The 23,464-nt window shown below is 37.6% G+C and overlaps 3 protein-coding genes across 6 annotated transcripts in view; 1 reads left to right on the top strand and 2 right to left on the bottom strand.

Moving 5' to 3' along the window:
- The window catches only part of LOC132549089 (protein-cysteine N-palmitoyltransferase HHAT-like), a 46,527-nt gene extending 38,528 nt beyond the window's left edge, over positions 1–7,999 (bottom strand). The window contains exons 1-7 of one of the 3 annotated variants that reach the window (XM_060213003.1): positions 7,752–7,999; positions 7,136–7,343; positions 5,344–5,408; positions 4,089–4,199; positions 3,555–3,749; positions 2,137–2,409; positions 1,578–1,900 (exon numbers count right to left, since the gene is read on the bottom strand). In XM_060213003.1, the coding sequence (XP_060068986.1) occupies positions 1,578–1,900; positions 2,137–2,409; positions 3,555–3,749; positions 4,089–4,199; positions 5,344–5,408; positions 7,136–7,286 (1,118 nt within the window). In that variant the 5' untranslated portion in view covers positions 7,287–7,343; positions 7,752–7,999. Of the gene's footprint in view, positions 1–1,577; positions 1,901–2,136; positions 2,410–3,554; positions 3,750–4,088; positions 4,200–5,343; positions 5,409–7,135; positions 7,344–7,706 lie in introns of those variants that run through there. The other 2 variants (XM_060213004.1, XM_060213006.1) reach the window with 2 other exon arrangements.
- Positions 8,000–11,957: 3,958 nt separating this feature from the next.
- LOC132549104 (delta(3,5)-Delta(2,4)-dienoyl-CoA isomerase, mitochondrial-like) lies at positions 11,958–19,674 on the bottom strand. Of its 2 annotated transcripts, none has more exons than XM_060213021.1 (8): positions 19,583–19,674; positions 18,530–18,707; positions 17,934–18,022; positions 14,667–14,791; positions 13,679–13,792; positions 13,399–13,541; positions 13,075–13,225; positions 11,958–12,529 (listed from the first exon to the last, which is right to left on the bottom strand). In XM_060213021.1, exons 1-8 carry the CDS (start codon positions 19,620–19,622, stop codon positions 12,434–12,436), a joined length of 936 nt encoding a protein of 311 aa, XP_060069004.1. In that variant the 5' UTR covers positions 19,623–19,674; the 3' UTR covers positions 11,958–12,433. The 2 variants fall into 2 exon arrangements, with proteins under 2 accessions (XP_060069004.1, XP_060069005.1); XM_060213022.1 differs by lacking the exon at positions 19,583–19,674 and adding an exon at positions 19,450–19,575.
- Positions 19,675–19,817: 143 nt separating this feature from the next.
- On the top strand, positions 19,818–20,990 carry LOC132549117 (retinol dehydrogenase 14-like). Its single transcript, XM_060213038.1, has one exon. It carries the CDS (start codon positions 19,818–19,820, stop codon positions 20,757–20,759), a length of 942 nt encoding a protein of 313 aa, XP_060069021.1. The 3' UTR covers positions 20,760–20,990.
- Positions 20,991–23,464: the final 2,474 nt, after the last annotated feature.

Consider the following 23,464-nt stretch of genomic DNA (forward strand, 5'->3'; position numbering starts at 1 on the left):
TTTTGTTTCCCATATCAGTCCCAAAATCAAAAGGGCACAACTAGGGACCAAGAGGAACCTACATTAGAAATTTCATAAAGATTGTCTAGCACTTCTCCAGAAATAGCGATAACAAATTTTCATTATCAAAATTTAAGATGGCTGCCTGTCAGCCATTTTGTTTATCTAATAAGTCCTAAAATTGAAAGGGGCACTGCTAGCGTCTTAGGGGAACTTTCATATCAAATCTCAGAAAAATCCCTCATACTTCTTGAGAAAAAGCTATATAAAGATTTTTTTTATGAACAGATGATTGACGACAGATGTAGGGTGATTTGAATAGCCTACCATGTGAGGATGGTGGGCTTAAAATGAGGATTCTTGTAAACACATTGAAAAGAATTAGTAACTTAATCTAGTTGTTGAAAAATATTGTACATTTGATTGTCAAACCTACCATAAAACCACTGAAAAAACAAAATGCCCTTTGTGCTTGCAATAACTGGTCAATGAAATGGTACAGTTACAGAATTAATTTTCATTAATTTGAACAACATTTAATTTGAAGTCAAAACATTATCATAAATCTATTCCCAAGAATTTCATTATGCCAAGAATGTTAAACATTTTTAAACATACTGCATCCATTTCAAAATTAATTTCAATCAAAGTAATTGATAGGTAGCATAAGTTGATGAAATAAAGTACCATTGTGTTATAGAAGCTAGGTCATTAGGTGATAGTAATTATGTCAGGATTGTTTGTGTCCCTGTGAGGATAGATTGGATACAATAACAGTCATCCCTCTAGGTCAGGCCTTGGCAATATCAAAGTTATTGATTTTATATCTATATAACATTATATCTAAATATTTTAAAAGTAGAGCATTACGTTCAAAATTAAAACCTACACCTTCAGAAAGTCAATGGTAAAAAAAAATAAGTTGAAATGACAATCTTCTGATGTGGGACACAAAGCCTTGTCAAAGTATACACAAACACAATGCTTGGCAACTTATTTGGAAACTGATACTTTTATCTTTGAAAGGTTAAATGATCAAAGTTAGTGTACTAATGACCTATATTTGGCACACCATTACCATTACTCACTGCCCTCCAAGGCTGTAGCCTCAGACACAATATATACAGATCTTGAAGCAGTATTGAAGGTTTGCCCAAAACGGTTTCTTTTTCTTTTTTAATGAAGGCCAAAGATTAAATCTTATCCAGTAGTCACAACATCCTACTTCTGGTCTCAGATCTTTCTCAGACACAAATAGTGAGGATTTTACGTCAAGAAGTGTGAAAGATATTCCTAAATCAAAGTCAGTTATCTTCATCTGGTGCTCAATACACTTTTTTTCCTATCATATACCCATATATAAATCTTCTATGCAAAATTTTACGGATCAGAAAAATATCTCTATTCAATTTGTAAAAACAGATTCAGTTTGAAATCATGACTTAGGTAACAGTTACAACAGAATTTAAAGATGATGATTTGAAAGTCCAGTCGTATTCTGTAACTCCAGGGAATAAGGGGTGGAGCAGTATTGAGGGACAACAAAGTAAACAATGATGATAATCAAAATAACTTACTTCCACATATCAGTATACAGGTATATATAGGAAATACATTTTGGACCCTTAGGTGGTTCAAGGTCGTCAGTTTTGGCCACAATGGAGGGAAGTCCAAACATAACAGTGTACTTTGTCATGAAGAATTGACCGCTACAATATCCAATACCAGCCATTGTCCATAAATTGATCTCTTGCATTATAGTTGAGTTGTGCTGTAGAGCATTGAAGTAGAAGTAATGAAGGCATAATTCATTGATGAAGGCCCAAAATAATAGACGAAAGAAGTCTGTACAAAGGGAGGTAACCCTTGTCCAAGTCCATGACTTCCTCTGTTGGCATATCTAGGAAATAAATAAAAGCAAATTTAAACTGGGGTTGATGAATGAAGTATTGAGCCATGCTACCTTTCTGAAAGTATTGAAACAAATAAAATCATACCAACAGAGATCAAAGATATTCTAAAATCATTGGAGTATTTCTGTTCAAAAATTTTCTGAAAGTCATTGTTTTTGAAATTATATTAATAACTCACTATTCAATCCATATTGATATTGGCTACATAGCCTTCCATTCTTACCTGAGAGGAGAACACACCATAAGACATGATTGGTCCTGTGAAAAACAGTGGAAAGTAGAATACATAAAACACCATATCTACTGGTCCATATCTTAATGTTATGTGTGATTTCTCATGTTCTCCAATCAGATCTGTGTTATTGGTATCTGTCTGTGTATTTGACCTTTTGACCTTCTCAAGGCAGAAACTGGTGTATCTAAGCTGCAGCAGGGCCAGGGTGAACATTAATAGGTAGATCTTGTAGCCATCTATATCATGAGTATTTAATGCTTTCTGGAAATAGATACAAAAGCACTTGAGAGTGAAACAATATAGAACTATTAAAAGCTTTGTATCATCGTCTTAGACCTATAAAAATACTGGATGTCATATCTTATAACATGCTTGTACGTTTATTTTCTAAACAACTGAACCTAAAAGGAAGAATACATGCAGAAAAAAGTTCTGAAAGCTTGAAAACATTTCATTGTGGAAGATGTTTTACATTTTTTTGACTGGATATAAATAAATTTAACCATACAATATCATAAAATATGAATGAATTGAATAAACCCATTTAATCCCATTAAAGATGTGTGTTGTTGGTTTAGTGTGAAGAAATTATTCAGTCCATTTAACAGCTTGCCAGACATCCTAGATACTCCATGGGCTATGCTCCTTATTGCTCTCTGTACAACTGGAACATTTCAAGGTAGAACTGAAGGTTCCATCTGTGACATCTTCTGGATAATTGAGAAGATCAGTTTAATCCTTTGACGTACATCAATTTTATGGCCTCATAACCGTGTGTTGTACTGGCTTTGAATTTGGGTGTTGCTCCTTTGTAATCTTCAAAAGGAGCATATCAGTCTATGATTGGTCAGTTTTTTCTCCTGAAACCTGCTCTAGACCAATCAAACTACTTTGATTGTGCCCTCAGTTTTGTAAGGAAATGTTCCAGGGATGCAGAGAGTGATAGTGAGTGTTACCCCTGGAGTGTCGAGGATGCTGGCCAGGATGACACCTACAGATGCACAGCATCTAAAAGGGGATTTTGACTATTAGTTTCCTTGAAACAAGAAGAGATCCCAGAAAGATCTTGGCACCCACTAATGCATCATCATTATTGATTCTATGTAAGACTGATATTTTCTCTACTTTTCCTTTTAATATTTTGTAGGACTTTCTGAGAATTAGCAACAACAAATTTCAACCTTCAAAATCAAGATGGTCTCCCTTCAGTCACTTTATTTCACTGATCTGACTAAAAATTTAACGGGTACAACTAGGGACCATGGGAATTATGCATATCAACTTTGAGAATAATAGCCAAACATGTGACCATGGAACGTCCCACCATTTTGGTGTAATTCTGTAGAATGGAAGAAACATGACTATGAAGCATGTGAATAAAAAATTATCATGTAATCTGTACTTACCATCCAAGAAACAAATGGTTCAAAGTTGAGTGTAGAGAGCAGCGTGATGGAGACAGTCCACACAGCTGTAGTGGACTGGAGGAGTGAAGTGAGATACAGCAATGCACAGTGTCCTAGGAACAATGAGATAACCGGCCATCCCATCAGAAATGTCAGACTTCCCAGGGAAAACGCCGTCAACACCAACTTCTTGTACTATGGAGGTAGAACTACCGACAATAAGTCAATCCATTTCTATCACTGTTTAGTTAGTACAAACAGATGCTCTCTCATTGTCCTGCAATAAGCCCACCCCAAGACTTAAAAAGTCATACAGTGTATTGGTCCCCTGGGCCATATGGCATGTATCCTTTATACTCATAATTAAAAATTATCTTTGATTCCTGCATATACTTAAAGTTCAATTATCTTTCCAGATATTCATTAAATTGTGAATAAAGTGTAGCATAAGCACTCTTGATAAGCTTTAACAGTCAAACTAGCTAACTTTATAAACTGAAGTGAATTGTACAACATAAACTTCAGCACACTTACATGTAGAAAGTTCCAGTCACAGATTTTTGCTAAGGCCATATGTCCTACATACCAAGGACTAACTCTCCAGAAATAGCTATAGAAAAAATGCCACTCATAATTTGAAATGTCCTACAAGAGATGAAAGCAAAATATGACAGGTTATTTGATCATCAATGATTTAGATACAAAAATGTATACCCTATATAAAACACTGCAACAAAACATAAACAGTTTCTTCAGTTAACAAAGATGAATTTACTTGAATGGTTAACCATTTACAGAAATCTACCTCTATTTGATAGCCCTAATGACCTTTTATGTGTTGACATTAAGAATGTTATAATAATAATAATAATAATACTAATACCTCTATTTAATTGACTTATGAAAATACAAGTATAAATTCTTTTGATTAAGTTTGTATGTTTATCCTGTAATTCATAAAATGATAAGGATATGATATCAATAAAACACAACAATTGAAGCAGCAAGGTTGGTTAAAAAAAACAAAGCTGTTTCGCAAACAAGTGTATCAGAGAAACTGAGGAACGGTCCCAAAAAACAATTTCATTGGACACAAAAATTTAACAAAGGGCAATAATTCTGATATTAAGGAGTTGCAGATCATAAATTTGGTATATTGCCCATTTTCTTAGTATAATCAATGTATACACCAACTTTCGTGATCCTAGTTTTAATGCAAGCAAAGCTAAGCTCATGACACAAAATTTTATCAAAGGGCAATAACTCTGTAACTGAGGGGTCATTGGCCTTGACATTGCTACACTGCAGCTTTTTTTCAGTATGACTGATGTATACTTAAATGCAGGAAAAGTAATGCCATGCACACAAAATTTTGATGAAGGTCAAGAAGTCTGTAATTAAGGGCATGCGGGCCCTAGCATTGGTGCACTGCACATTGTCTTAGCATGACCAGTGTATACACCAAGTTTCATTATCCTAGTTTCAAAGCAAGTAAACTTATGCTCTGAACACAAAATTCTAGCAAAGGGCAGTAACTCTGTAAGTTAGGGGTTGAGGGCTCTGAATTTGGTACACTGCACATCGTCTCAATATGACCAATGTATATACCAAGTTTCATGATCCTTGCTGAACTATGGGCAAAGTTTTGCTCCAGACACCAAAGGACAGATGGACAGACTGACGAATGGATATGGCAGTGAATATATGTTTCTCCCAAAATTTGCGGGAAGCATAAAAATGTACTTATCAGTTGCAATTAGTATAACAAAATTAAGACTATAAAGTGTACCTTATCTCTTCCAATAATTTTCCATCCATCCTCAAAATCAAACATGTTCAGTAGCCCGTCATGTTCTGAAAAAACACAGTTTAATATTAATAACTAAAGTACCAAATCAATAAAGTATTGGGACAGTTTAGATACTGATCAGTAAATCATACTGATCTCTTTCTAGGGCACTTATCAGTGTCTTAGCTGGCCACTGCCTAGGACACTGGGGTCAGTCTTATACACTTCACAGTCAAAGATACTGGTCAGTAACTTATACTTGTCATTTTCTGGGATATTGGTAAGTACTATACCGGTCATTGTTTGGCATACTGATCAGTCTATCATACTGGTCACTGCAAGGGTACTGACAAGTCTAATACACAGGTCACTGACTAAGATATTTGTCAGTCTATTATACAGAAGGTAGAGCCAAGGATACTTGTAGGTCTATTATATTGGTCACTGTCAAGGATAATGTTCAATCAATTATAATAGTAACTGCCTAAGATATGGTCAGACTATCGCACTGGTCACTGCAAGGGTACTGGTCAGTTTATAACATGACCACTGCCTAGGAAATTGGTCAGTCTATTATATTAGACACAGAACAGGATAGTGGTCAGTCTAATATACAGGGCACTATTTAGGATACTGATCAGTCCATCACACTGATCACAGCCTAGGTTACTCAGCATTGTTAATACTGGACAGTCAGTCCATTATATTGGTCACAACCTAAGTCACTCAACTGTCTATTATACTGGTCACAACCTAAGTCACTCAACTGTCTATTATATTGGTCATATCCTAGTCACTCAACTGTCTATTATATTGGTCACAGCCTAAGTCTATTATATTGGTCACAACCTAAGTCACTCAACAGTCCATGTTATTGGTCACAACCTAAGTCACTAAACAGTCTATTATATTGGTCACAGCCTAAGTCACTCAACTATCTATTATATTGGTCACAACCTAAGTCACTCAACTGTCTATTGTATTGGTCACAACCTAAGTCACTCAACTGTCTATTATATTGGTCACAACCTAAGTCACTCAACTGTCTATTATATTGGTCATATCCTAGGTTGTTCAACTGTCTATTATATTGGTCACATCCTAGGTTGTTCAACTGTCTATTATAATGGTCACAGCCTAGGACAGTCAGTCTACTGCACAGGTCACACCTTAAGTTACCCAACTGTTTAATATACTTCTCATTGCCAGAGATATGATCAAACTTTCATTTTTGTCACTGTAAGGGTACTGGTCAGTCTATTACACTGGTCACTACCTAGGATATTGTTTAGTCATTGGAAATCCAATGCGTCCTCTCATTTGAGAAAAAAAAAATTAGAGAAATTTTACCACAAATTTGTATATTCACCAAGACTGACTAAGACATGTTTGTTATGCATTGAAGTTGAATCACATACATGTTATGCAAAGATCTTTTAAGCTAATTCTTGCTGATTTAGTGACTTATTTTGCTGTCGCATAGTGTCTGACTAACTGAAATCTGACAATTTGACAATGTTTGATGAAGTTTGGCAGTTATAGGGCATGATGTAGAGTAAATCATATACCAAATTATAGAAAAAAATATTTATCTGTTGATTCAGACTACTCCCAGCATGATATATTGAATGCTTTAGTGTCCATTAGAAGTTTCATGAAATTGGGTGGTTTCGCTTGCTAGGCCAATACAAACTTTGTTATTAGTATATGCATCATGAGTGCATTGACAAATCTATGTGACTGGTACCTGTAAGACACTCCCAGCCTGATTAGACTGGTCACAGATACTAACCTACTGATGCCCAGTACACACAAGCACAAATGTAGATCACCACACCAACATGTACAACTAGGTATAAGCTCAGCTCCCATGTTGGCAGAGCAGGTATTCCACTAAAGTCAATTTTGCATGGTTCCTTGGTCCCCTTCTTCTTCTTTCCCATACTGGTGTTCAATTTGCTAAAGACTTCTCAAGTGTTTGTTGTTCAGCTTTTATTTCACTGCAAATATGACAAGAACTATTATACATCTGCATTACAATGTGCAATGATTCTACTGTGGCAATGTTACATGTATATGCCTTCTACAATGTATACATATACGTACCTGTGTACAGTGTAGTATGCACATGCATTTTCCCTGTACAACACCTTTACGGCTTAGGTCTACATCAATTTAACACAGCGGACAACATGTTCATTATATGATACATTACAGTACATGTATACTGATGTATTGACAGACAATGCTATTACTTCTGAGTGTACTTATGCCTGGTTATTGGCCTCTCCGTCGACGAATTCGAATGAAATGAGGTCACATTGGCATTTCTGATAATAGTTGATTTTAGAATGATTACTTACACAGCATGATGCTGAATTACTGACGTTTGTTTCCGCTACACGTACCGTAGACTATGTGAATCAACTGCCTACACTTCAAATCATGGATCCATGTACCCTGCACAGTGGAACAGTTGCACATGTGCCCATTTGACCACGGTCTCAATGTGGGGATTCACCCCTCGGTTCTACACGATGTCATGTCGTTCGGTTGTAACACACCAGTTAAATCGAGCATGCAGATGAAAATATTGCGAACAGGAATGCCTTGTCTTATGAAATAGCTCCCATACCAATAGCGAAATATAACACCGTTAATATTGAACACATGCAATTGCGAAACACAAAAGAGTTCCAACACATTATTTTTATATAAATAAAACGCGGAGGACGGATTGAAAAAACGAAAACCGTTTACGGATTAAAATTGAAACAGATTTGAAATGGCTGAAATATAGAGAATACAAGATCAATGTCTTGAAACAATTTTGACAATGAAATACATCAATTTTGAAAAAAATCTTAAATAGACTGGTTTATTACAACAAATAAAATTGTTAGTTATTCCCAAATGTATGTAATTATATAAGTAATGTGCATGCTACAATACACCTGTATTTTGCCACTGCCTAATAAAGTAAAACTATATGTTGTTTAGCTGATGAGCCGTTTCTGACATAAAATAAACCGGTAACAGCAAAAATAACTTTCATCGTGATAAAAATCTGGTATCACTGAATGGTTGAGACAGCATTGTTTGTAGGTACCACAGGAAACATAAAACAGCTACACGAGGAACTACAACAGACTTTCTAACACTGGATCTACCACAGGAACTATTAACAACTACATGAGGAACTACAACAGACTTTACAACACTCGATCTATCACAGGAACTATCAACAACTACATAAGGAACTACAACAGACTTTCCAACACTTGATCTATCACAGGAACTATCAACAACTACATAAGGAACTACAACAGACTTTCCAACACTTGATCTATCACAGGAACTATCAACAACTACATAAGGAACTACAACAGACTTTCCAACACTGGATCTACCACAGGAACTATCAACAACTACATAAGGAACTACAACAGACTTTCCAACACTTGATCTATCACAGGAACTATCAACAACTACATAAGGAACTACAACAGACTTTCCAACACTTGATCTATCACAGGAACTATCGACAACTACATAAGGAACTACAACAGACTTTCCAACACTCGATCTACCACAGGAACTATCAACAACTACATAAGGAACTACAACAGACTTTACAACACTTGATGTATCACAGGAACTATCGACAACTACATAAGGAACTACAACAGACTTTCCAACACTCAATCTATCACAGGAACTATCAACAACTACATAACGAACTACAACAGACTTTACAACACTCGATCTATCACAGGAACTATCGACAACTACATAAGGAACTACAACAGACTTTCCAACACTTGATGTATCACAGGAACTATCGACAACTACATAAGGAACTACAACAGACTTTCCAACACTTGATCTATCACAGGAACTATCGACAACTACATAAGGAACTACAACAGACTTTCCAACACTTGATCTATCACAGGAACTATCGACAACTACATAAGGAACTACAACAGACTTTCCAACACTGGATCTACCACAGGAACTATCAACAACTACATGAGGAACTACAACAGACTTTACAACACTCGATCTATCACAGGAACTATCGACAACTACACAAGGAACTACAACAGACTTTACAACACTTGATGTATCACAGGAACTATCAACAACTTCATAAGGAACTACAACAGACTTTCCAACACTCGATCTACCACAGAAACTATCAACAACTACATAAGGGACTAAAACAGACTTTCCAACACTCGATCTATCACAGGAACTATCAACAACTACATAAGGAACTACAACAGATTTTATTATCACAGGAATGTTACTTTTTGTATGTATTACAGGAACCTCCATCATTCACAGGATAATAAAGGTTACTCGATCTACCACAGGAAATCAACAACTACATAAGGAACTACAACAGACTTTATCAAACATTGGATCTACCACAGGAACTATTAACAACTACATAAGGAACTACAACAGACTTTCCAACACTTGATCTATCACAGGAACTATCAACAACTACATAAGGAACTACAACAGACTTTCCAACACTGGATCTACCACAGGAACTATCAACAACTACATAAGGAACTACAACAGACTTTCCAACACTGGATCTACCACAGGAACTATCAACAACTACATAAGGAACTACAACAGACTTTCCAACACTTGATCTATCACAGGAACTATCAACAACTACATGAGGAACTACAACAGACTTTCCAACACTTGATGTATCACAGGAACTATCGACAACTACATAAGGAACTACAACAGACTTTCCATCACTCAATCTATCACAGGAACTATCAGCAACTACATAACGAACTACAACAGACTTTCCAACACTCGATCTATCACAGGAACTATCGACAACTACATAAGGAACTACAACAGACTTTACAACACTTGATCTATCACAGGAACTATCGACAACTACATAAGGAACTACAACAGACTTTACAACACTGGATCTACCACAGGAACTATCGACAACTACATAAGGAACTACAACAGACTTTCCAACACTTGATCTATCACAGGAACTATCGACAACTACATAAGGAACTACAACAGACTTTACAACACTCGATCTACCACAGGAACTATCGACAACTACATAAGGAACTACAACAGACTTTACAACACTGGATCTACCACAGGAACTATCGACAACTACATAAGGAACTACAACAGACTTTACAACACTTGATCTATCACAGGAACTATCGACAACTACATGAGGAACTCCAACAGATTTACAACACTCGATCTATCACAGGAACTATCGACAACTACAGGTCTTTGCGAGTCATGGTTGTTCTCAGGTAAATCATTTATTTCTACATAGTTGGCCTCCATTACCACTGAATGGTTGTTGGATTGTAATTATTTTCAACAAGAATGCAATCTGGTGACAGAAAAATTGAATGACACCCATTTTCTCTTGTTATGAATTATTCTTTTACATGAAAGGCAATTAACACACAAAAATGTAGACCTGTTGATATTATTTTCATTTTTTTTTTTTGGTGGAATGATCTTTCAAATTACAATGGCACACCATTTTAAACCAACTGTGCCCATCTCTTAGCCAATTTGTTTTTGTTTTCATAAAAGGCCAAACTAATTGAAAAGCTTATCTAAACAGGCAACAAAGTTTTTATCAAATTCTTCCATCTAGATTTAAGATAAATTGACCTGTCTATTTTCATGTACCCTGCAGAACTTAAAATGAAGGACACACCAGACTTTCCTTCATCAGCTCCTTATCCCAATGTTCATGTACACTGTAATCGTTCCATTCCACTTTCCACCATAATGTATGATAGATATAATGAGTGCCATTTCTCTACAACGAGTTTTCCGTTTCCCCAACATGTAGTGTTTACACATTACAAATGATTCAGTATTCCTGAGTGTGTCCAAATATCACCATTTTGACAGCTGATGGAAGATACAGTTTGACGATGACTATGGGGAAGCTTTATGAATGCTATCATGGTATTGTATGAAAATTCTTGTGGAATATGAACTTATAAGGATGCCTTCTGGCTATTAATCTGGTTCTTCCTTGAAAACTTGTCATTACTTGACTTCTACATGTTGGAAGTTGTCAATGAAGCAGATGACACATTACTACCCTAGACTACATCTGGTCTTAAATCTAACAACACTGAGTTTGACTAATGAAGGTATTGTTGACATGTCGGTATTGTTGACATGTCGGTATTGTTGACATGTTGGAATTGTTGACATGTTGGAATTGTTGACATGTTGGAATCGTTGACATGTCGGAATCGTTGACATGTCGGTATTGTTGACATGATGGAATTGTTGACATGTCGGAATTGTTGACATGTCAGAATTGTTGACATGTCTGTATTGTTGACATGTCGGAATTGTTGACATGTCTGTATTGTTGACATGTCGTTATTGTTGACATGTTGGAATTGTTGACATGTCGGTATTGTTGACATGTTGGAATTGTTGACATGTCGGTATTGTTGACATGTTTTTTGTTTCCTTTTTGTTTCAGATATGTTCTTTAGACCAAATACATTACCTTTTTAACAGAGTGACAGCCGAACAGGGTAAAAACAAAGAAAAGAAAAATAAAACTGTTTAAAAAAATAGTTTTATTGTTACCAAATAAATTACAATACACAATAAGACATAATATAGAAATGATCCCTCAGTATTCACATCAACAGAAAACATTTCTTTATATAGTACCACTTACTTGTAATATCAGACCCAATAATCAACAACAATCAAATAACTGAATTTTGATCTTGAGATACATATGTAACTGAAACATTTTCCAATGTGACATTGTTGTCTACAAACTTTTGTTCATATTTCAAAGAGATCTGTTGAGGTTATTCCTTATGATATATTCAGATTTCCCTGATGCAGAAATTATATAATGATACCTCTTTATTTACGGCCATATTCTTCCTTTTAATATCTGATTGTTAAGTACACCTGTACAAATATATTAAATTGCATCCACACCTTGTCTTAGTGAATAAACTTTGTACATTTGCGTGGCTTGTCACATGTTGCTAAACATTCAGAATCATGTAATCCATCATAACTTTGAGAATTTGGGCATTTTCTTCTCCATTCCTGCCATTACAGCCTTCATAATATCTTCACTCTGTAACATCCCCTGGTTCCACACGGCCTACAAATGATCAATTAGTCATCAACACTTAGACCTATGTCATGTATAAGTGGCTTTTATTGTTAATTGTTTGGATAATTATCATATCCTATTAAATTCTACTTGGCACTGGCATATTTTTTGTCAGGTATTAATCCTTGCCATTACCAATGAAAAACATGCATATCCAACAACTGGGTACTTTAGCACCATCTGTAAGTTCCTAGAACCAGTGTTTTTGTCATATCTATTAAAACTGTAAATGTCTTGAGAGATGTAGTCCATACAGAAACTAAAAACTTCCACTGAAATTGATTTAGTTTCACTTTAAATTTCCCATGGAGAAATACAGCTCAGACATTTCATTCTCAGGAATTTGTTTTCATGGTAGTATGTATTGTTATTGACATTATGTCACCATGATAAAATAAAGTTTTGTGAAGAGAGATTTCTGAATTTGGTAACTTACATTTTGTTGCTACATTCAAAGCATATGTTAAACTATGTAAATAAGACACTTTAACAAATCCTGACTGCTGTGGTGACAGGCCTTGTTTGCTACATACCACATGTTCTAGTCCTTCCCTGACAGAGTGATCACGGGAAAACACCATGGACACCTTGCTGCCTTGGACAGCAACAGGACTCTTACTTGCAATGAGCTCTGCTATTTCCATTGATCCTGCAATCATTGACTCTTTGTCTGGAAAGATGCGGCTGTCAAAAAGACAGAAATTATTCACTCACCAATCAGCACATACTCCAGATACATCTAAAGAATTCTTTTTTAGAGTTGTAAATATATAGGGAATGAATCTAAAATATGAAATTATTTCCATTTTAGTTTCAATATTTGATCATAGCTCACATAAAACACTCCAGATATTTACCTGATAAAGCCCATCTCCTTGGCTTCATCACTGTAGAATCTCCGTGCTGTGTATGTGAGCTCTCGTACTAAACTGTCATTTCCGACAATTTTAGGAAACCTTTGAAGAGTTCCAACATCAGCAGCTAGTCCAATGTCAACTTCCTGTGTTAGAAATATCACATACACAAATCAATAACACTTCATCAGTGATTAGGCAAAGTTGACATAAAGCATTAAAGCCTGTACTAGAATTGTTTGAGGTGATAGGAAAAAATACAATTTTGAAAGAGGAAGTTTACCTTTATTTGGAAAAATGAATCCTGTGTGGCATATCTGATGTCACAGGCTGATGTCATATCTATACCTCCTCCAATACAGGCATTGTGTATAGCTGCTATCACAGGCTTAGTACACTGAAACAAACAACAAGGAATACATCCAGCTCTATATCATATCACTTATCACTGCTATCATAGACTTAGTACTCAGAAACACACAGCAACATCCAACTCTATGTCATATCAATTATCACTGCCATCACAGGCTTAGTACTCTGAAACATACAGGGAAGGACATATAAAAATCTTTATCACACCACTAGGGCAACAATTAAAATCATCTTGGTTTGCTGTAACCCGACCAAGAGGTGTTCAATGAGAGTAAGTAGGAAGGGACCAGAATTTTTTTATAATTATTTTACTGAAACCTTTAGTAGAACTCTTCCTGAAAGTTTTACCTTGGGGCACTGGACTGTTTCTCCATATATATTGCTTGTGCCAATACAGTAGTTTCAAAACAAGCAAGAAGACAGCAATGAAGGTAAATAATCATCGGTGAGTATAAATTTATTACAACAATCAGACTGATTTGGACACAAATTAAATATGTTATCCACATGGCAGAATGACATCAAACATGTCATGACAAAAAGAAAGAATTACAAATAATAAAAATACAATGAAAGATCCAAGTTCAATTGTTATGCTTTATGCAGTATGTTTTCCGGTGTGAGTTTGATCGGAGAATTTTTGGAGCAGAAAGTTCCACATATATCACAACTGCCATTTATTCCTTCCATCCAGAGAGATCAACTTGTACTTTTTTCCTTTGCATAAAAATTTCAAAAAGAGTTATATCCCCTGGACCACTAACCCTAACCCTGCACAATGCTGTACTCAAATTGATACACACACCAAATTTCATGATTCTTGCTTAACTAAGGGCAAAGTTTTGCTTTGCTCGAAAACTTTCAAGGAGTATGAAAAAAATGTCCCATATCAGACAAACCTTTTCTATGACTGTGAATGTTTCCTGATAATCAGCAATAGTACCACGGATAGCAAAAGCTTTTCTGGCGGGATCCATGTCGGACTGCATGATAGCTACTGAATCTATGTCCATGAGGTCCAAGCCTATAAGGTATAAATTAAGATTCTTGTCCTAATCATATGAGTGACTATGAATGCATCACCTCCCTCTTTTTGGGAAAATAAACCTACAAATACATTGTCATTTCAAGGTAGAATGTATGCTTTCAAATATCCAGTTTATTAAAAAGGGATGTGTTCAGTTTCTTGATACTAGAAAGTGGTTTACCTGAGTTATTTAATTCTAGTTATCTATGTAACACCATTAATATGATATGCATGCTGTGATCCTTGGTTAAGTGGTTCCCTAAATGCGACTTACCTGTCGTGGATATATTCTGTCAGACCCATCCCAGGTGTGATTTATCTGTTGTGAATGCCTTTTATCAGCCCCTCCCAGGGTGTGACTTACATGTACCTGTCGTGAATACCTTTTGTCAATCCCTCCCTATGTGTGACTTACCGATTGTGAATACTACGTTTCAGTCCCTCCCTAGGTGAGGTGTACCTACAGTGAATATCTTGTGTTAGTTTCTCTCTGGGTGTAACTTATCTACATTGAATACCTTGTGTTAGTCCTTCTTTGGGTGTAACTTACATGTATCTACATACATTGAATACCTTGTCTAAGTCCCTCTCTGGAGGTGACTTATCTACAATAAATACCTTGTGTCTGTCTCTCCCTGGGTGTAACTTACCTGCTGTGAATACCTTGTGTCAGTCTCTCCCTGGGTGTAACTTACCTGCTGTGAATACCTTGTGTCTGTCCCTCCCTGGGTGTAACTTACCTGCAGTGAATACCTTGTGTCTGTCCCTCCCTGGGTGTAACTTACCTGCTGTGAATACCTAGTGTCAGTCCCTCCCTGGGTGTAACTTACCTGCTGTGAATACCTTGTGTCAGTCCCTCCCTGGGTGTAACTTACCTGCTGTGAATACCTTGTGTCAGTCCCTCCCTGGGTGTAACTTACCTGCTGTGAATACCTTGTGTCAGTCCCTCCCTGGTTGTAACTTACCTGCTGTGAATACCTTGTGTCAGTCCCTCCCTGGGTGTAACTTACCTGCTGTGAATACCTTGTGTCTGTCCCTCCCTGGGTGTAACTTACCTGCTGTGAATACCTTGTGTCTGTCCCTCCCTGGGTGTAACTTACCTGCTGTGAATACCTTGTGTCTGTCCCTCCCTGGGTGTAACTTACCTGCTGTGAATACCTTGTGTCAGTCCCTCCCTGGGTGTAACTTACCTGCTGTGAATACATTGTGTCTGTCCCTCCCTGGGTGTAATTTACCTGCTGTGAATACCTTGTGACTGTCACTCCCTGGGTGTAACTTACCTGCTGTGAATACCTTGTGTCAGTCCCTCCCTGGGTGTAACTTACCTGCTGTGAATACCTTGTGTCAGTCCCTCCCTGGGTGTAACTTACCTGCTGTGAATACCTTGTGTCAGTCCCTCCCTGGGTGTAACTTACCTGCTGTGAATACCACGGGTAAGTGCGTTCCCTGGTGTGTAACTTACCTGCTGTGAATACCTTGTGTCAGTCCCTCCCTGGGTGTAACTTACCTGCTGTGAATACCTTGTGTCAGTCCCTCCCTGGGTGTAACTTACCTGCTGTGAATACCTTGTGTCAGTCCCTCCCTGGGTGTAACTTACCTGCTGTGAATACCTTGTGTCAGTCCCTCCCTGGGTGTAACTTACCTGCTGTGAATACCTTGTGTCTGTCCCTCCCTGGGTGTAACTTACCTGCTGTGAATACCTTGTGTCTGTCCCTCCCTGGGTGTAACTTACCTGCTGTGAATACCTTGTGTCTGTCCCTCCCTGGGTGTAACTTACCTGCTGTGAATACCTTGTGTCAGTCCCTCCCTGGGTGTAACTTACCTGCTGTGAATACCTTGTGTCTGTCCCTCCCTGGGTGTAACTTACCTGCTGTGAATACCTTGTGTCTGTCCCTCCCTGGGTGTAACTTACCTGCTGTGAATACCTTGTGTCAGTCCCTCCCTGGGTGTAACTTACCTGCTGTGAATACCTTGTGTCAGTCCCTCCCTGGGTGTAACTTACCTGCTGTGAATACCTTGTGTCAGTCCCTCCCTGGGTGTAACTTACCTGCTGTGAATACCTTGTGTCTGTCCCTCCCTGGGTGTAACTTACCTGCTGTGAATACCTTGTGTCAGTCCCTCCCTGGGTGTAACTTACCTGCTGTGAATACCTTGTGTCAGTCCCTCCCTGGGTGTAACTTACCTGCTGTGAATACCTTGTGTCTGTCCCTCCCTGGGTGTAACTTACCTGCTGTGAATACCTTGTGTCTGTCCCTCCCTGGGTGTAACTTACCTGCTGTGAATACCTTGTGTCTGTCCCTCCCTGGGTGTAACTTACCTGCTGTGAATACCTTGTGTCTGTCCCTCCCTGGGTGTAACTTACCTGCTGTGAATACCTTGTGTCTGTCCCTCCCTGGGTGTAACTTACCTGCTGTGAATACCTTGTGTCAGTCCCTCCCTGGGTGTAACTTACCTGCTGTGAATACCTTGTGTCTGTCCCTCCCTGGGTGTAACTTACCTGCTGTGAATACCTTGTGTCAGTCCCTCCCTGGGTGTAACTTACCTGCTGTGAATACCTTGTGTCAGTCCCTCCCTGGGTGTAACTTACCTGCTGTGAATACCTTGTGTCAGTCCCTCCCTGGGTGTAACTTACCTGCTGTGAATACCTTGTGTCTGTCCCTCCCTGGGTGTAACTTACCTGCTGTGAATACCTTGTGTCTGTCCCTCCCTGGGTGTAACTTACCTGCTGTGAATACCTTGTGTCTGTCCCTCCCTGGGTGTAACTTACCTGCTGTGAATACCTTGTGTCTGGGTGTCTGTGAATACCTCCCTGGGTGTAACTTACCTGCTGTGAATACCTTGTGTCAGTCCCTCCCTGGGTGTAACTTACCTGCTGTGAATACCTTGTGTCTGTCCCTCCCTGGGTGTAACTTACCTGCTGTGAATACCTTGTGTCTGTCCCTCCCTGGGTGTAACTTACCTGCTGTGAATACCTTGTGTCAGTCCCTCCCTGGGTGTAACTTACCTGCTGTGAATACCTTGTGTCAGTCCCTCCCTGGGTGTAACTTACCTGCTGTGAATACCTTGTGTCAGTCCCTCCCTGGGTGTAACTTACCTGCTGTGAATACCTTGTGTCAGTCCCTCCCTGGGTGTAACTTACCTGCTGTGAATACCTTTCCAGCTCCTGACAGAACAATAACTCTACAATCACTGTCAGCATTCAGCTGTTGGAAACATGTTCTCATCTCACTAGAATTTAAATTAATTCATATCAAAATGAGCAGATGTTGATGATGAAAGAAATGCAGGTATTGTTACAATAGATAACAAACAAAAATTAGGTTTGTCTACTCAAACTCAGCAGAATTTCCATCCGAAGTAAAATAGAGCCTACTCAAAATATTTTATTTGCATTTTGCTTTGTAGTTTTACCTCATTTCAAATACATATTATAATCAAAACTACTTCGACTCAAAACAGCTCACTGGTTTAACTGACATAATTTGAAAAAGTTTTAGAAGGAAAAAAGACACACAGAGAAAAGTAAAGGAACATTTAACACCTGTTATCCCACCTAATGCTGTGTAGTTAAATCATTTGAGTTTTGTTTGGCGAAACAAACTTTATATAATTTTATCCTAAAACAGCAATGTTTTTTTAATTAAATTAAATCAAACTTTCTTTGGGGTTGGTTGCAACGTGATATTGTGTTTGCTGAAAAAAATCAATCCTTTATCTTCTAAAATGAATTCATACCTCCAGAATGCCTTGTTCATGGCATTCAACTTTTTCGGTCTGTTCATTTCCACCTGTGTAACAAACTCCTTTGGCTGGGTAATCTTGAGGGTCTCAAAGTTATACTTGGAAGTAGTATCAGCAGACATATTCCTGGCTGATCCCACAAGGAGAGGTTTCAAAGCTGATCTTAATATTCCTAGATGAAGAATTTAAAGGTAAAAGGTTAATAGAGAACATTTTGAACTTATCACTGTACTGCTGAACCAGGAAAGCAGTGTGGTCCTTAATTTATCCCCCTTGTCATCAGACACAGACTTACCACACAAATAACCACTTCGCAAGGGTGTAAGCAGAGAACACTACTAGGTCAACACCGCTGAATATATGACTAATAAAAAAGCAGACCAGTTCTCTGCATTTATCAAGGGCAAGGATTGCGTCCACTATATAAAAAAGTGGCAGTTTATCTCGATGCATGACACCATAAGCATGCAATTTCATTAAAATGGGGTTTTAAGAATAGCATAATACATCTCAACAGACTTTGGTCGTCAGTTATGGACATATATACATACATTTATATGTATACATGTAGGTCCATCTACATTTAAGTGGAGAACAGTAAGCTTTTCTCAAGACTCCTTATATCATTTAAATGGTCTAAAATACAATCTTGAAAACATTTATCCTGAATCCAATATCCCTGTATATTGATAAAACAAATATCGATACCTTTCTAGTAAAATTACGACACTACAAAAAGTATACATGTACAATATCCCAGATGTCACGTGATGTAAACCGTATGAAAATCTAGACATGTATGTAAACTTTTAAGTATCTTGAACATAAATAATCTGAGGGCAGAGTTGAGATCGTGTATTTTAATTTATAGTCGATCAGTGATAACATTTAAATCGGCATCAAGGTTCGTATACCTGAATCGAAGAAGCGATAGCAGCAACAGACCTCTGTCGTGAAAATTTTAACTTCAGTTCAAGTACAAAGTTCACACACGTAACTGATAACAGAACTAACTGACACAGTCTTTTTCGTTTTGCCGGCGATTACCTCGAGATGAGTTTTTCATAAGCTGGGCAACTATCTTCATGTTTCTTGGTTTATCATCAACAAGGCTGTATGTCTAACAGGTTTTAGGCTGCTTCAGCGTACGTACTGTAGAATCCACAAAGTACGGTAAGTTTAGAGGTATTCCGAAAGTAAGTAACAAACTTTCGCTTTGTCCTGTCCAATCAAAACAAGTTTTACATTGCACTTTCGGAACCCGTATTAAGGTGAAGTAAACATGTCTTCGCCATCGTGGTTTTGGTGGAGTGTTGTAGGAGGTGGAATTTCTGCTGTAGCCCTTTGTATTCTCAAAAGATGTACTCGAACGGCCATTAAATGTACCAGCTTACGTTTGATGTCAGGTAAAACGGTCCTAATAACGGGGGCAAACTGTGGACTCGGGAAAGCGACAGCATTGGAGCTAGCTAAACGTGACGCGAGAGTAATTATGGCTTGTCGAGATTTGGTGAAAGCGAAACAGGCTATGGATGACATACGCCAAGTGACAACGATGGGAGAACTGCATATTGCCAAACTCGATCTTTCATCTATGTCGTCTGTTAAACAGTTTTGTGAGAATATCAACGCTCAGGAGAGCAGACTGGACGTGTTGATAAATAACGCGGCTGTTATGGCACATCCTTTCGCTATAACTGAAGATGGTTTAGAGATAAACATGGCTGTCAATCACTTCGGAAATTTTCTGTTGACAAACCTTCTGTTGGACCTATTGAAAAAATCAAGTCCGAGTCGAATTGTCTTTGTATCATCTAGTCTTCACAAATTTGGAAAGCTTAATTTGAAAGACTTGAACACCAAGCATAAAAACCCCTATGCTGACAGTAAATTAGCCAATATATATTTTGCAAGGGAACTGCATTCAAGGCTTAAAGGTACTGGGGTAGCTGTTCATACCCTTTCCCCAGGAATGGTCAACACAGAACTTGGGAGACATAGAATATCCAATGTGCTTCGATTCTGCCTTCAGCCACTCTTCTGGTTAATGGTAAAGTCACCGGAAGAAGGATGTCAAACCATTGTTCATTGTGCAATTTCAGAAAACCTTGATAATGTTTCTGGTGGCTATTATGCTAATTGCAAAGAAAGCCAATGGAGTGAAATTTCTCAAGAAAATTTACCACAATTGTATGAAATAAGTGAAAGATTGACAGGTCTTTAAGGGGATCAGTTTGTGTGGTTATGAAATTGTATAAGCATAAACAATCACAGAATAACATTTTGGAGATCAGCTTACCTCATTTAGTGGAACATGTTAGTGAAATTATGTGTGAACCTGCAAAATATTTGGAGAATTTTGCCTATTTAAATCTACTGTTTCAAAAACTTTCTGTGTTATCGACAATGTCTAATGAAGTATTTATTTTTAAGAAATAATAAATTAAAATTCATATTTTCTGGTTTTTACTTATTTAATAGATCCTTGTGAAAAATTAATCACTATCAGCACCGCTCATGTCACAGTCTTTCGTCAGTAAGTTGGCTCAAATTAGATCAATATGGCACTGAAATAGACACAACAATCTTAGTTTAACTTCAGATTAATAGTTGTGAGTGGTGTGTCAAGGTCCAATAGAATGACAGGGTCAAGTGAAGTGAATGTTATGAATAAATTGTTAAGCATTAGTGTTTGGTCTATTGGTCATGAGAAAAGTAACAAGGACCTATGGAGTGACTGACTGGTGTTCATGTGTAGACTGTGAGGTCCAGTTGAATGATTTCACGAATAAAGTGATGGGGTCCAATGGAGTGATTGTCATGGGTTGAGTGATAGGGTACAATCAAGTGATTGTCAAGAGTAGAATGATAGGGTGAAATGGACATAAACAGAGTGTTTAGGGAATAGGAGAGACAAAAACTTGTGTTTCTATAATGTTTCAATTTTTTGACAACTTACTAGACCAGCACTACCTCAGGAATGCAATAGGGATCCATCCATTTTTCTCTGATGCTTGTTTGATAATTCATAAACTTTTTTACTTCTTTACAAATGATACAAAGTTCATCAAAACACTATGAAACTAGAATCATGGTACATGTAATTAGTTTTTTAACGATCTCAACACCATGTGCATCTGAAATGACACATACATGACTGGTAGGTATGCATTCATAGCAGAGTGCCATGATGACAAGCAAACACGAAACCTCCAAACAACCCAGAAGGAAAGGGGGTTGTAATCAAGTCTGGTCTTGCGTTCAATGAGCATATAAGAGAGAAAATTAAGAGGATAAACTCCATGTCTGCACTGCTAAGAAGAACTTGTGCCCCTAAGTGGACTCTGGTACATCTCTGTATAGACCCAATATATTGATGATGGTTGGATTCAAATCGCCTTATGTCTGTGGTCTGTCATTGGTCTGTTATCACTATTCCTTGAGATGGAAAGGATGGATTTTTCTCAAATTTCATATATAGGTTCCCCTTGGTCCCCAATTGTGCTAATTTTGATTTTGAATCTGATCAGAAACAAAATGATAGATAGCCCTCCTGTGAGAGGACAACATGTTTGTACAGAGTCTGACCCCAGGGCCCCAACCCTGGCAGACCCTCATTAATTAAGTTTCTGGGGCATTAAAATCTTTCATCTAAAAAAAAAAAACAAACAAACAAAATGACCAACAAGTGGCCATCTTGGATTTTTACAAAGAAGTTTGTTTTTGCTATTTCTTGATTTGGTAGGTAAAGATTATTATCGCTATTTCTGCAAAGGAATGTTCAAATTTCTAATCACATAGAGCAAAAACAGAATAGAAGAGAAACGAAAAGATCCAGCTTTCAAAGAACAGTTGTCCGGTACATTTAGCTACAGTACACATACCTGCAATTTGGACTTGCTTAGCAACACAATACCGGTAAAAGTAAAAATGGCACAACGGTGTGCAGACTGTGTAGGAAAATCTCTTTTAAGCCTAGCCACTAGATACTCTTATGCAATTTAGATATCTACAAACTTAGATCTTTTGTATTTTATAAAATTGGTCTTAAAGAAGATGCAACCTGTAAATATACTAGTTCCAATGGTACTGAATTGTTAAACCTGCAAAGCAAATGACCCATTTGATAACTTTAGGCACTTGGCAATCACCAACACACTTATAATAATTTTCCCTCACGCATCAAAGTCGAATGGCCAATAATACCCTTCCTGCAGCCATTGTTAATATTTCAGTTGTTGAAGAATTAAGAGGCCAGCTGAAGTCTGCTGTGCTATAAGCAATACCATGGACTTGGATCTGTTCCAATGATGAAAATATCTTCTTATCTTTCAGTATACTTTTTTCCCCTCATGTAATTTTCCACATCAGGAAGGTTATGTGAATAACAAGAGGCCCATGGACCTTAACGGTCATCTGACATAAAATACAAGATTTCAGATTTGAGAAGTCAAAAAATGTGTTTCCAAGATGGCAGCTATGGTGGCCATGTTTGATTTTGGACCAACCCGAAATTAACAAACTTTGGTCAGGATCATGTCACAATCATTTCAAGTAAGTTTCAGCTCAATGTGACATGTAGATCTTGAGAAGAAGTCAAAAATGTGTTTTCAAGATGGCAGCTATGGCGGCCATGTTTGATTTTGGACCAACCCGAAATTAACAAACTTTGGTCAGGATCATGTCACGATCATTTCAAGTAAGTTTCAGCTCAATGTGACATGTAGATCTTGAGAAGAAGTCAAAAATGTGTTTTCAAGATGGCAGCTATGGTGGCCATGTTTGATTTTGGACCAACCCGAAATTAACAAACTTTGGTCAGGATCATGTCACAATCACTTCAAGTAAGTTTCAGCTCAATGTGACATGTAGATCTTGAGAAGAAGTCAAAAATGTGTTTTCAAGATGGCAGTTATGGCGGCCATGTTT

Source organism: Ylistrum balloti, unplaced genomic scaffold, assembly GCF_031769215.1.
Source record: "Ylistrum balloti isolate Yb309-2 unplaced genomic scaffold, AGI_CSIRO_Ybal_v1 Utg370042, whole genome shotgun sequence".
NCBI lineage: Eukaryota > Metazoa > Mollusca > Bivalvia > Pectinida > Pectinidae > Ylistrum > Ylistrum balloti.